A 14,437-nucleotide genomic window follows, 5' to 3' on the forward strand; every position below is an offset into this window, starting at 1 on the left:
ATGGCAAATGCCTGATTTATTTTCCACATATTTGGCCAAAAAAATAAGGTTGCTGTTGAAGCTGCCTGGATTTGGGTGCCTTTTGCAAGAGGACATGGATGGTTTGTGCTCCAGTGCTCCAGCACTGGCTTCGGAGCGTTGGCCACAAGCTGGAGCTCAGGCTGGGTAAAAGCACACTTGTATTTGGAGCTATTTGGATTAATCATGGATTAATTGAGATTGGAAGGGGCCTTGGAGATCCTCAGGTCCGAGCAGACAGCTCAAGACCTTCTCCAAGTGAGTCTGAGCATCCCAAGGATGGAGATCCCACCACTGCTCTCACCCCTGACCTGGGGTGACTCCTCCACTGCAAACGGGTTTTTCCTTATTCCCCGTGGAACATTTCCTCCTGCCATCTTCCTTTTGCCTGTCACTCTGTGCCTCCAAGGACAGTCTGGCTTCATCTTCCCTACACCCATTTCCAGGGAATGATAGCATCTTCAGGTGGGAGATTTATTGCTGCGCTGATGGAGCAGGGCTCCACAGCACCCTGCTCTGCTCCCAGGCCATCACAGGCTGCCAAAGCCAGGGAATTCTCTCCTTCATCCCAAAGGATCCATGGGAGCTCCAAACTCAGCACCTCTGTCCCTCCATGAGCTCCTCAAATCCAAGGAGTCACCAAAAAACTGCTCCCTGATCTCCTTCAGTGACAGAATCCCGTGTGTTTTTGGATAAAGTGCACTCAGCTATTTTCCCACCTCTATTTCCTCCCACTCCAGCCTCAGATCAATAAATTAATTCCAAATCATCTAATGAGCCCTCAGCCTGTAATTTGTTTTTCATAAGTGTAAATCCAATTCCTTTCCAAGGCTGTGCCTTTGGGACCCTCACAAATTAGGGAGCTGAGACACTTCGCTGGCATTACTTAGGCAGAGAACATTGGTCTGAAAATAATAATAATAATAATCACACCAAGCTCTTTCTAAAGATGGTTTTCAGGGCCCCAAAACATGTTTCATTTTCTTTGTTCCTCCACTTTCCCTATTTCCAGCGGTGCCTGGGGGATCATCCCGAGCAATTCACTCCAGTCTTTAATAGCCACTATAAAATGAGGCTTGGAGAAGCCTTAAGCTGATGTGGCTTTTATTGTGATCCAGAATAATTCTTATCAGGGGAACATCTCCTGCTTGAGCTGTCCTGGGCCTGTAAAACACACACGGACTTCAAGCCAGGGCCTTTAATTCCCGCTCGAGTCGTGGCGGCTTCACTTTGGTTTGGAGAGCAAAGCAGACTCTGGGAAACATAAAGAGCCAATTCCAGGCTATTTTAAGCTTCAAAACAAGAAATACCACAACTTCTCCAATGTCTCCACAAGCCAAGGGTTGCTCAAACTCAGGGCTTTGTCAGGAAAATCAGAACAGGAGAGGGAAAGGGGCAGGAGTGTGGCACAGTTGGAGGCCACAGTTAGATGGGATATTGGTAAGAAATTCTTCCCTGTGAGGGTGGTGAGGCCCTGGCACAGGTTGCCCAGAGAAGCTGTGGCTGCCCCATCCCTGGAAGTGTTCAAGGCCAGGCTGGGGTTTGGAGCAACTTGGGATAGTGGAAGGTGTCCCTGCCCATGGGAGTGGAAGGGGATGATCTTTAAGGTCCCTTCCAACCCAAACCATTCGATGATTCTGAGATTCAGGGAGGGCTGGGGGAGCTCCCTAACAGCCTGGCGTTCTGAGCTCTGGTGTTAAAGCATTTACAAAAGATCACAAAGATCTGTTCATCCCGGTGAAATAGAGGGAAAACAGACTTTCAGGAATCAAAGGCCAATGCACGCAGCAGATGTGTCAGCACTATAATGAAAAGCAAGGCTTTCAGAACCCTGATTTCAGCTTTGCACAAATTAGACAATAAAATTAACTCAGTTTCATGCCATCTTTACCAGCTGTCAGCTCGGGAGTCACCAGAGACTAAATGCAATAACAAGAAATTGAACACAGGGAAGTTTGGGCTCTGCAGAAGCTGGCTGGGAGCAGGCTCATGCTCTGGGAAGTCAAGCTGCCCAAGGCTGATGGAACACCAAACTCTGATGGCAGAGGAGTCTCAGGGAAACACCTGCAAATAAAATAACCCTGAAAGATGAGGCTCTGACAGTCCCAACATTCAAAAGTTCCCATGGGAGCTGCTGTTTGCTGTCACTAATTTGGTAGCTGGACTAATGAGCCGGGTGATCACCAGGCACCTCCCCACCACCTCCATCCTCAGGCTTTCCCTTCTTTGGTAGCCCCTGGACATATCAGTGGAAGTCCAGGAATGCAGAACCAGGAAGCAGGACCTGATCTCACCCAGGTGCCACCGCGCTGGGCTGGGCTTTGGGCTCACCTGGCAAGAGCTGATCTTATCCACAAACAGCTGGAATTGCAGCCCCTGGAGATGAGCACCAGGCACAGAAGGAAGTCCAAGGAGGGAGGGAAGACCTGGAACTTGGCCTGGAAGGCTGCAGGGGTGAGATCCGAGAGCTAGAAAACAGGGAATGAGTTGGCTACGAGGGAAGAAGCAACAGTGAAAGGTTTCCTCACTGCAGGTTTGGATGGATAACCTGAGCTGAGGGAGGAGGAACCAGCCTGTGCGTGTGTGTTCCAGCTGGGCTGGATTGATTTCCACAGCTCTGTGTTGCATTCCTGGGAAAAGGCTGCACCCACATCCCACAGGATTCCCACGAGGCCTGGACAGACTTGGCACAGGAGCATCAACACATAGCACTTGGCTTCTCCCATCCCTTCACCTAGCCCGAACAGGAACCTGCTGCAGCCCATTCCAGAATCATTCCTTGTGGGAAGAGGCAGCCAGAGGCTCAGGGAGGGACAAGGAGCCCGGCACCTGCACAGGGAGAGCACACGGAGCTCCCTCACAGTGCTCACCTCAGCAGCACAGAGGGATCCACACACAGCTCCTGCTCCAACTCAGCCTCTGCCTGGTGAAGCCACAAAGCCCAGCTGAGAGATTTAACATTATATTTCCAAAGTAATGAAATCCAGGGAAATATTTCACAGCTCACAGTTTTGAGGAGCACTGGAAGCACCTGATAAAGGTGGAGTTATGCTGCTGGTGACAAACAGGGGCTGTTCCCTGCTGGCAGGGGGAGAAGGAGCCTGGGTTTTAATTTGGAGGAATTCCAGAGGATCCATTTTATCTCTCAGCAGGCAGGAAAATTAGCAGAGCACCACAGAAAGCTGGGAACGACACATGCTCTATCTTTGTAATTCCAAGGCAGTGCCTGAGCTCTGCTAGAACAGCAGAGGTTTGCAAATCCTTTTCTTCCACTTGCTTTACAAATCTCTGTTTTCCAACTTTCCAAGTGCAGGTGCTGAAGGAAGAGTTGTGCAGAGCCTTTGAGATCAGATCTCCTCACTGTTACCAACCACAGAGGTGCTTTATGACTGCTAAAGGATCGTCCACCTGCTTTGGTTTGGATTCTTAACAATCAGCACATAGAAAGAGCCATTTGAATATCCAAGGCTCTGGGAACCTTTGGAAAATTAGATCCATAGAAAAGCAAAACTAAAGTGGCAGGTGGTTCCCAAGGTCTCTGCTCCAGACTTCCTGTTTCTCTTCCTGGGATTTAGGAGCTTAATTGAAGGCTGCATTCAGGATTATTCCCGTTACAAAATCCTGGCTAAAGTGTTGGGAATTAGCTCGGGATCAGGACATTCTGGCCTCCAGCAGCATCCCCAGCACCTCTGCCAGGGCACTGGTGTGTACCCAGCATCCCTGAGCTGCAGTTGCCATGGTGACCGAGCATTGTCCCCTCTCCTGGCAGGAAAAATATCCCTTTCCTTTAAGGAAGAATGTCCTTCCATATCCCTCCACAGCACAGGGCTGACCCAGACCACTCTCAGGTGGCTCTCTCCAGGCCTCATCCTACACCCAGGACATCCTGGTCTCCCAGGCCAAGCCAGGCAGGACAGGGACTGCTGCCCATGAGGAATTTGCTCCAGCTGGACACCGCTGGATCCATTCCCAGCAGCCAAAAACCTCCTGCAGCTGAACATCACCAAGGAAAAAAAAACACAGGCAAGAGTAACAAGGATCCAGTCATTCCCAGATTTAAACAGGGTGGGGTTTAAAGTGAAATCCAAGGAGGGAAGAGCTTGAGCTTGTCCAAGACTATCAGGTGGCCTTGGAGCCACCACTGTTTCCACTCCAGGACGGTCAGTGGCATCAGTGCCACCACGGGATCAGCAAGAAGTGCCACCTCTGAGTGTGTTTCCCTGCCCTCCCAAATCTCCACGGGACCCCCGCTGAGCTCTGACAGCTTCCAGGACTAAAGCAGGGGGCGAGCTGAGAAGCTTACAAGGGAAAATAGCTCCTTTTGTAATCTGCTCCCACAGCACACCCACCCTCAGCCTGTTTTAGCCTCCTCGTCCTACATTCCAGCCCTGGAGACGGGAAGTGTGAGGAGTTGTGACCGTTAAATGATGTCTCACATGAAGGGGTCTCCCAAAAGGGTGGCTGCTGCAAGAGAGGTCTCCACCCTTCTCTGCCAGGCTGTCCTGATCCCACTGCTCCTCTGGCACCTGGAAAAGATCATAGAATAATGGAATCACAGGATGTTTGGATTGAAAGGGACCTTAAATGTCACCTCATTCCATGGGCTGGGACACCTTCCACTATCCCAGGTTGCTCCGAGCCCCATCCAGCCTGGCCTTGGAGAGTTCCAGGGATGGAGCAGCCACAGCTTCTCTGGACAACCTGTGCCAGGGCCTCACCACCCTCACAGGGAGGAATTTCTTCCCAATATCCCATCTAAACCTCCTCTTTTTCAGTTTGAATCCATTCCCCTTGCCCTATCACAAGCAGGGGAGACCAGGAGGTTGTTTCCCTCTGGGTGGCCATCAGAAACCCAGGTGGCTCATCCTTGTGTGGGATTCTAAGCAGGTTTCCCTGCTCTTCAATGTGTCAGAGATCAAGGAATCTCAGTGCAGGGGGGTGGACACTGGGAGCCTACATGGCCACTAAATCCCTCTTAACAAACATAACTTTTCATTTCATTTTTAGCAAACAAACATCATATTTCATTTTTAGCTGATTTTCCCCCTCTTCACTCAGCCAGAGGAGCAGGGAGGTAAAAGCAGGAGATAACTGAGCATCTTCCCCTTGGGAGCCCTCATTATCCCAGGAGGCCTCCACTGCCTCAGGGAATCAATTAAACAGCCTGGAGCTGGGATACCCGGCACTTCACAGGATCAAAACCCAGAGAGACACCATGAGGCAATTTCCCTCCTGTCACTGACATGCAAATCATTCCTGCAGCAGCTCCTGGGTTTAATATATCTCCAGATTGCCTGGCATGGAGTCCCATTAGCCGGGTCTACGTGGCACTTAGTCCAAAATGACTCTGGGAGAGTCAGCATTTCCACCTCAGCCTCAAGGACAGGCAGGAGATGAGTGTGCAGCCACTTGGCTCATCCCTCTCTCAGGTTCCCTCTGAGGGCAGGACTCCCACAGAGTTTGGGATTCTGAGTAAAACAGCTGAGAAATCCATAGTGAGGGACTGAGATGCCCGAGAAACGTCCTCATCAACCCTGGGAACATCCACAACTGTGCCTTTCTCCAGCCCTCAACTTCCACATGGATGAGGAAGGACAGCCAGCAAGGGCAGGATGTACCACGAGAAACCGTGCTCTCTCCCACAAAACATGCTGGTTTTTTCCAAGATTTTCTAGGTTTGCTCCCCATTCCCTGTGACTGAAAACTCATCACTAACTTAGATATTACAAATAAATTCTCCCCTGTGATGGTGGGGAGGCCCTGGCACAGGGTGCCCAGAGAAGCTGTGGTTGCCCCATCCCTGGAAGTGTCCAAGGCCAGGCCGGATGGGGCTTGGAGCAACCTGGGATAGTAGAAGGTTTCCTTGCCCATGGCAGGGGTGGGATGAGATGAGCTTTAAGGTCCCCTCCAACCCAAACCATTCTGTGATTCTATGAAATATGAGAAGAGGGAGGAATTCCAAGCACTGCCAGTTCCACCTCTGTCCCTGCCTGGGGACTCTTTGCTCCCTTTAGAGTGTCCCACTGCCTTCCAGACCCTCACACCAGCAGCCACACATGGCTGACTGGAAAACCACTCTGACCACAAATGCAATAATGAAAGAGCTTTTCTCCCACACAGATGGGACTCCTTGTTCCCTTTTTCCCACTAAATCGCTTTCCTCATTATACCCAGACCCTGCAGAGTGGCTTTGCTGGGGCCCTGCTGGTGCGATGTGAGAGCAGCTCTGAACCAGCCCAGCACTGCTCTGAACGTCTTCCTTTTGTCCATTTATTCCCAGTGCCACAAACCAATCTGTCTGAGAAGCTGGTTCCTCATTATTCCTGAGGAGATCCAACAAAGCCCTGTATTCCTCACCCTCCAGGAGCTTTGTTTGGAGCTCTCTGTTCCCTCTCTTTGTGTTTGCAGATGAGCTGTAAGTGGCTCCCGTAGCCTTGAAGCCCCTCGTTTGCAGTCAGGAGCAACAACCATCACGGCTCAATCCAGCTCCTGACTTTGGCTTATCCTTCCCTTTTCTCTTTAATTAAAAATCCCTCTGGCCTTGCTCTCAGATTTTGGGATGTGGTTTCCCTTTGCCTCACCAACGTCACAGCCAGGAATGTCAAATCTGTTTTTCACAACCTTGCTGTGACCTGGCTGAGCTTTTCCCAGGCAGTTCATCCCTTCCTTGTCCATCTGTTCATCCACTAAAATCCCACATTTAAATCCAGTTGCTTCTCCTGATGACAAGACCCTCCTACAGGCCAGGAGCCTTTCCCAAGGGATGTTCCATGGTCTCAGTTTAACCCAACAGCTCAAGGGCAAGACACTTTCCAAATGCAGGAAATAAAAGGAATGAAATCTAGGCGAGGGGAGACAAAAAAAGACCCCCAGCATGGAAAAATTCCCAGGGATGCTGGGCCTGCAGCTCTCCACCTTCAGAGCCTCAGCTGAACCGGAGGCTGGAAAGGGAGAAATATCCTCCCTTTTGCAAAAAATTATTTTTTCCCCTGTAACATGTGGCCCAGGAAGCCCAACAGCCACGGCACAGGACAAGCTTTGGGAAGCACGAGCTCCGTGTCTGCTGTTCCATCTCGTCAGCACCAGATCCCAGGAACCTCCTGAGCACAGAAGGGCGATTTTTATCCCAGTACAAACAGTTCCAGGAGGCAGCCAGAGCCTTACTCAACCTTCAAATATGTTTTCCGTGATCGGTGCCTCTAAAGGCAGAAGGTGGAAAGGTCCTGGAGAGGCTGCATCCCGCTGGGATGTTTCCATGGAGCAGGAGATGAGTCAGTGCCATCTGCCGGCTGCTCCAAAATCCACCGGATTCGGCGTCAGATATTGGAGATAAAACCCGGGCTCTTACACACTTTCTCCCATGGTAACACTTCCAGCATGCCTCTGGAATGCTGCTTCCAATGCAAATTCCCCTTGGAGGTTCAGGCTCCAGATGGAATCCCTTTGGTGCATCCATGTGACCCAGTGGGACAATCCAGGCTGCAGATCCAGCGTTTCACAGCCCTTCTCCTTCCTGCCATTGGGATCTCCCTTCCCTGTCCCTGATAAAATCAAAAATAACTCTGGTGTAGGATGTGCTGGCTATGGAATCCCTTGAGCTGGCCTAGATCCATGCTAAGAAAAGCTGTGGAAATGCCAAGGATTCACAGTGCCATCGGCATTCCCAAGGGATTGGCTTCTACCTCAGCCTGGACCATTCCAAGGGTACCAAAGAGGCATCAAAGCTGGGATGAGACACCAGGCACTCCTGGATGTCCCTGTTGTTCCCTTCTGTTGGATCAGATTTAATTGGGGAACAGATTCTAAGTGTGTTTCTCCCCCTTTTTGACAGGAAAACACATCAACAGCTCTGTAATTATTCCCTAATTGTATTTAGGTGCCTGAGGAAAACACACGACGCTTCCTCTGGGAGCAAAGAGAGATTTGCTCATCCTTGAAATGCTGATTATCCCCAAAGTTCCCTCCCAGCACTTCCAGGCTCTGGCAGGCTCAGAATGGCTGGAATTGGCAGGAACTCAGTGCTGCAGGGATGGCCCTGGGCTCCATTTGCTGTGGAGATCTCAGAGCTGAGGTGCTGTCAGGCTGTGTTTGGGATGTTGGTTGAGCCGAGTCCATCCAGCTGCTTTTGTCAGTCCCAGTAAAATCAGTGAACATCCGAGAGAGCCCCAGCTCCCAGAGAGGGATCCTGCCTTTCCCACTGAAACTGAGCATGGAAAGGAAGATTTCTCTGGAAGACTCCATGTGCAGAGGAAGCAGAATGGAGTAAGGGCAGCACATGGATCAGGATGCTGTGCATGGGCAGCAGCCATGCTTTGGGACAGCATTCCCACCTCTGGGCTCTTACCTGAGCACAGGCAGAGTGTTCCTTGATTATTTGGACTCAAAGGTAGCTTGTCCTCATCGTTGGAAGTGCACCAGGCAAAGAGACCACGGAAACGACGTGCTCTGAAAGGTTTACTTTCTTGGAATATCCTGAGTTGGAAGGGACCCACAGGGATCATCCAGTCCAACTCCCGGCCCTGCCCAGGACACCACAACAGTCCCACCCTGTCCCTGAGAAGCTGCCAGACCCTGATGAGTCTCCCCTCAGCCTCCTCTGAAATACAGTTCAAATTGCCCCAATTTATTTCTGACAAACCAGGTTATTTTTCCCTATTGGTGATGATTTGCTGTGTGAGCATCTGGTAGAAAACTGCCTTATGACTTTGCTAGATGCCGAAATCTGGGGGAGTTAGCTGCAATTCCTTAAAATATTCTGTTTTCCTTCAGCTTTTGTCCAATCTCTCCCCATTCCTGGTCTCCAGTCTCTCCCTATTCATGGTCTCCCGTGGGTGCGGAGCACCAAGTTACGGTGCTACTGACACTCTTAAGGCCAGAATTAAGGAGTATTTTTCCAGAAGGGCCTGGAATGGGTGACAACAACTCTGTATCCAGCAGAAAAAAAGGCGTTTTTCCATGGAAACAAACATGGGAACAATCAGCTCTCCCCACGCGCCCGTCGCGTAGCAACGCGGACGCCTTGCCCTTATATGGCGAAAGTGCCCGCCCTCTCCCCAGTCTTCCTTTTTATTGGCTGCTCTGCACATGATTGACGTGCACTCTCACCAGTCACCGCCCTCCACGAGCCTCTCCCGCGCCCGGGGTGCGGCACCACCCGGAAGACGCTGCAGGAAGGGGAGGGGAGGAGCGTCCGCTGCGAGAGCCAATGGGAAGGGAGCAAGGGGGCTGCTCAGCCAATGGGAGGGCGCGGGGGCGGTGCTTCTGTGGGCGGGGCCGCTGTAGCCGGGACCGGGCGCGGCGGGGGCGGTGGAGGTGACGGGGGGACAAGGGGGATAGGGGGGGACCCCGAGCAGGGGAGGGACGGGAACGGGGCAGGACCAGGGTCCCGGGAAGGGAGGACCCGCGGGGAATGTGAAGGGATCCGGCCGGGGTAGCAGCGGGTGCCCCGGGCAGGGAGGACTCGCGGGATCCCGGACAGGAGAGGGCTGAAGTGCCGGGTGGGACTGGGGGTCCTGGGCTTAGGGGAACCGGGGATGAGGGGGCTTAGGATGGGGAGGGAGCCCCGGGGGTGGGAGCGGTGCTGGAGGGGAACTGGGGGATGGGGGGACCTGGGGGTCTGCGGAGGGAGAGCCTTGGAGCCTCTGGCCTGGGGGGCCGGGGGACAGGGGGGAAGCTCCTTGATCCCTGCAGAGCCCCGAGCCCACCCTGCTCCCGGGCATCCCTGTCTCCTCGTGCTGCTGCTGTCACAGTAACGCACGGAGGATTCCACATGGATTCGCGTTCCGCTGGGAACTGCCCTGATGTGCCGTGGGATGGCAGGGAGAGGGATGGGGATTCCTGGGACAACCAACCCCCCCATAGCTGTCACAAGCCCGAGCACGTGTGCTCACATCAACCCTTCCCGGTGACACGGAGCGCTGGCTGAAGCTGTGTGTGTTCCCAGGTGGGAGCGGTGGGAAGGGAGATGCTCCCGGTGGCCGTGCTGGAGGCAGGATGAACCTCGTGGCGATGGCGACGGACCCGGAGCTGCAGTGGGTGACCCTGTGGGTGCGGGTGCGCTGGGCGGCCGTGCTCGTGCTGCTCCTCAGCTCCCTGGTGATGCTGCTGCTCCCCCTCGCTGCCGTGGAGAACCAGTGCCACGCCCTGCTCAGGGGGATCTCCTTCCTGAGGAGCAAACTGGGCCCCTCGGGAATGCCCAGGATCACGGGACAGAGCACAGAGCTGAGTGTCACCTCCCAGGGGCTGGAGCTGCTGGTGCTTAAGGGAAAAGCCTCCCCAGGTAAGGGGGTCCTGGGGGGTGCAGGGGGGACAGAGGAGCTCCTTAGTACAAGGGAGACAAGGAGCTGCTGGAGTGTCCAGGGGAGGCCAAAGCGATGAGGGGTTTGGAGCATCTCTGTGGTGAGGAGAGACTGGGGAGCTGGGCCTGGTTAGTCTGGAGAAGAGAGGACTGAGAGGAGATCCCATCAATCCATACAAATATCTCCAAAGGGTGTCAGAGTATGGTGCCCGACTCTATTCTGTGCTGCTAGTGACAGGATGAGGAGCAATGGCCATAAACTAAAACACAAGTTCCACCTCAACATGAGGAAGAACTCCTTTCCATGGAGGGTGGCAGAGCCCTGGAACAGCTGTCCAGGGAGGGTGTGAAGTCTCCCTCTCTGGAGACATTCCAAACCCACCTGGACACATCCCTGTGTCACCTGCTCCAGGTGACCCTGCCTGGCCTGGGGGATTGGACTGGATGATCTCCAGAGGTCCCTTCCCACCCCAGCTGTTCTGTGAGTTGTTGTATAAAACAATCCCAACCTGGAGATCTCATCACCTACCTGGTCTTCTCCTGGAGCACATGATGGTAAGGAGCTCTCACTGCCACCTGCAGTGAACACCAGCTGGAAATGCCCCCGAGGTGGAGCAGGCCCTCAGCAGCTCCATGACTGCATTCCAGGGCTCTGTGCCAGCGTTCCCTCCTCGCCACTCTGTCTCTCTGAGGTTTTTCCTCATGTTTTCAGTACTAGTAAGTCCTGTGGAGGTAACCAGAACACAGAGAGGTGTTTTAATACACAGGAATCTGGGATATACAGTGTTAATCCTGAAATCCTGGCTGGCATGAAACAGCCTTCCAGGCAACAGGCTGCGGACATGGCCTTTATCAGCCAGGATGTTAATTTGGAAAACACGCAAAGGAATTATGATTCCAGCACTTTATCTTTGTTTATATTAAAGCTCTTACTGCTGGGAAAACGTTAGCTCAGTGAACAAACAGGAGTGCTGGTAGCAGCCAACACAACAATGTGTTAGAATTTCACCTAAAATAATGCCAAGAGGAATGTATTTGACACATTGTGTGTCCCCACATGAAGCAGTTTGGTGGCCAAAGTGAGTTTGGCTGGGATGGCTACACACCTTTGGCCACCTTGAGCCAGCTGCTCACAGGTCCTGCCTCACCACACTTCCTGCCAGGAATGGCTCTGCTACCTTGTGCTCGGCCTGGAAACGTGGCATAAACCTCTGTGATTGTAGCCTAGCAAAGACTGGAACACAAGTTCTGTTCCAGTTCTTAGAGGCTGGTTTTGTTTAACTTTTATATCAGTGAAGAGTGATGGTCATAGAATCATGGAGTATCCTGAGTTGGAAGGGACCCACAAGGATCATGGAGACCAGATCTCTAGAAGTTTTCAGTCCAGATCAGTTTTCAGTCACACCCACCACCCTGTTCTCTAACCATTTTTGTTGTGTTCCAGAAGTGAAGTTGGAAGCCAGGGCAGCTCTGAACCAAGCCCTGGAGATGAAGCGCCAGGGGAAGCGGGAGAAGGCCCACAAGCTCTTCCTGTATGCCCTCAAAATGGACCCGGATTACGTGGACGCCCTGAACGAGTTTGGGATCTTTTCCGAAGAGGAGAAAGACATCCTCCAGGCCGACTACCTGTACTCCAAGGCACTGACCATCTCCCCCCACAACGAGAAGGCCCTGAGCAACCGGGGCCGGACGCTGCCACTGGTGGAGGAGATCGACCAGAGGTACTTCAGCATCATCGACAGCAAGGTGAAGAAGGTGATGGCCATCCCCAAGGGCAACTCCGCCCTGCGCCGCGTCATGGAGGAGTCCTACTACCACCACATCTACCACACGGTGGCCATCGAGGGGAACACGCTGACACTCTCCGAGATCCGGCACATCATCGAGACCAGGTACGCAGTGCCGGGGAAGAGCCTGGTGGAGCAGAACGAGGTGATCGGGATGCACGCGGCCCTCAAGTACGTCAACACCACGCTGGTGTCGCGGATCGGCTCCGTCACCATCGCCGACATCCTGGAGATCCACCGGCGCGTGCTGGGCTACGCCGACCCCGTGGAGGCCGGGCGGTTCCGCACCACGCAGGTCTTCGTGGGGCACCACATCCCGCCCCACCCGCGCGACGTGGAGAAGCAGATGCGGGAGCTGGTGCAGTGGATGAACTCGGAGGACGCCATGGGGCTGCACCCCGTGGAGTTCGCTGCCCTGGCCCACTACAAGCTGGTTTACATCCACCCCTTCGTGGATGGCAATGGCCGGACCTCGCGGCTGCTGATGAACCTGATCCTGATGCAGGCGGGGTACCCGCCCATCACCATCCGCAAGGAGCAGCGTGCAGAGTACTACCACGTCCTGGAGGTGGCCAACGAGGGCGACGTGAGGCCCTTCATCCGCTTCATCGCCAAGTGCACCGAGACCACCCTGGACATGCTGCTCATCGCCACCACCGAGTACTCCGTGGGCCTGCCTGAGGCGGGGGGAACCACTGCCGGGTGCGAACAGACCATCCCCGTCAAGACTTGACACTCAGGAGCCGGTGAACCCATGGGAGAGCAGAACTCCAAGCCACTCAGTGTTCCTGCTGGGAATAACTGGACAGGAGGTGTCACTCTTTAGCTTTTCCTTTATTTAAAGTGTCTTACATTGGATTAAATTAATATAATTTATTTATATACGTTACGCCGAGATGGAATGTGACCTGTTGATGATGGCTGTGCACTAGAAGTTGCTTGTGCTACTGGAAGGAGATGGGGAGAGGTGGCAGAGAGGCTCAAAAAGATGAACTAGGATTTAATTTCTCCTTAAAGTTAAGCTTTGAGGAGCTGCTTCAATCACAGCCCTTCACCTAGGCAGTTGCTGCAATGTCTGACCTTGGCAAGGAGCTGCTTGGCAAAGTCTAAACTGAGTTATTTTTGTGTTACCTCATCCCTGTTGGTCAAAACCACCCCAAAACACATCCCTGGAGGAACAGCACTCTCCCAGCTGTGTCCATCAGACACTTTCCTGTCAGTCACACAGGTACTGAGCAGGAAGGAGGCTGAACTCCACTTCAAAGCCACCTCTCCCCTCCCATTTCTGTAGCACTTTGCATGTTTACTTTCAGCTGCCTTTCCTGGGGCCAGTTTTGTACAAGTGGGAAGTATTCGGTGTAGGATTCAGGTGGTGGGAGTGAAACAGGAGGAGAAATGCTCTGACTTACTCACTGCATGGGGAAGCACTCCCTGGTGCTCCTAGGCCTCACCTCAGCGAGCAGGAGCCCTGGGAAAGCACAACTGTCCTCAGACATTTCAGTTCAGGGTCTAAAGGAGCTTGTGTCTGCAAAGCTGTGGGCAGAAAAGGTTGTTAGACAGGAGACAGGAGCCGTGCCAGTTTGGTGAGAATGTGTGTAGAAAGTTTGCCAAAGCCTTCAGTTTCTTTAGTCTACATAAGGGAACTTTCACAATTAATCATTAGGTCACATTATTACTGCAATAAATGGGGCAAGAATCACTCGAGGCCTCTCTCTGCTGCAGTACCTCGAAACTGCTGAGCAGTTCAAAGAATCACTTTTATCTTTGTTTTTTTAAGGTAAAAGCACCCCCAGAATAGCTCCCTCCCCCCAGCTGCCAGGTGTGTAACAGCAGCATTGATCCCACCACCTCCAAGTTCAGAGAAATTCCATTTAAAATCCCCGTTTAGGGTGCTGTTAAGCTTAACTCCTTTACAAAAGCTGTTAAGGCTGTCCCAGGCCAGGGTTAATTTTATTCCCTTTTAACTCTCTCTTACCTGCCAGGGACTTAGGACACGTTTTATACAAGCAAAAAGCAGGATGAGACTGGGAGTTCTCTGGTCACTGCTGTCCAGGAAAAGCAGACAATACCTGAGGAAGGGTGTTCTGTCCTTACAAAATGTGCTTATTTTTGTAGTGCAACCCGAGTATGAATAAAATCTGCACTTTAGAGCTCTGGGGGGGTGAAAAATGTTATTTTAGTAACAGATTAATAAACTATTTTAATATTAAAGTCTTTGTTTGGAATAGGTTGTTCTCAGAACACTTTGCTGCAGTGAATGAAGTGGCTGTGGAGGAGGAAGGCCCGTGGTGCAGATCTTGGCTCCCTCAGCCCTGTGACATCATGACCAGACTCA

General features: G+C 52.5%; 1 protein-coding gene and 1 long non-coding RNA gene across 6 annotated transcripts; one reads left to right on the top strand and one right to left on the bottom strand.

Annotated features, from left to right (window-relative positions):
- Positions 1-1,888: 1,888 nt before the first annotated feature.
- Positions 1,889-9,319, bottom strand: LOC113984674. 4 transcript variants are annotated; one of them, XR_005566157.1, is made up of 5 exons: positions 8,363-9,319; positions 7,367-7,559; positions 4,455-4,544; positions 2,350-2,486; positions 1,889-2,082 (listed from the first exon to the last, which is right to left on the bottom strand). It is a non-coding gene; the product is annotated as an uncharacterized LOC113984674 (long non-coding RNA). The 4 variants fall into 4 exon arrangements; XR_005566155.1 differs by having other exon boundaries at positions 7,367-8,221; XR_005566156.1 differs by lacking the exon at positions 7,367-7,559 and having other exon boundaries at positions 4,368-4,544.
- Positions 9,320-9,393: 74 nt separating this feature from the next.
- On the top strand, positions 9,394-14,343 carry FICD (FIC domain protein adenylyltransferase). Of its 2 annotated transcripts, XM_027714865.2 has the most exons (3): positions 9,394-9,515; positions 9,962-10,297; positions 11,760-14,343. In XM_027714865.2, exons 2-3 carry the CDS (start codon positions 10,012-10,014, stop codon positions 12,833-12,835), a joined length of 1,362 nt encoding a protein of 453 aa, XP_027570666.1. In that variant the 5' UTR covers positions 9,394-9,515; positions 9,962-10,011; the 3' UTR covers positions 12,836-14,343. The 2 variants fall into 2 exon arrangements, with proteins under 2 accessions (XP_027570666.1, XP_039244339.1); XM_039388405.1 differs by lacking the exon at positions 9,394-9,515 and having other exon boundaries at positions 9,821-10,297.
- The last annotated feature ends 94 nt before the right edge of the window (positions 14,344-14,437 follow it).

The sequence above is a fragment of the Pipra filicauda genome, unplaced genomic scaffold (assembly GCF_003945595.2).
Source record: "Pipra filicauda isolate LSUMZ 115617 unplaced genomic scaffold, ASM394559v2 scaffold646_size190468_pilon, whole genome shotgun sequence".
NCBI classification, from domain to species: domain Eukaryota; kingdom Metazoa; phylum Chordata; class Aves; order Passeriformes; family Pipridae; genus Pipra; species Pipra filicauda.

What these genes read in the sequence shown, in the direction of transcription:
- FICD (XM_027714865.2), top strand. Translation starts at nt 10,012, where the DNA reads ATGAACCTCGTGGCGATGGCGACGGACCCGGAGCTGCAGTGGGTGACC. An exon ending in TAAGGGAAAAGCCTCCCCAG is followed by an intron (nt 10,298 to 11,759) that starts GTAAGGGGGTCC and finishes GTTGTGTTCCAG; the next exon opens with AAGTGAAGTTGGAAGCCAGG.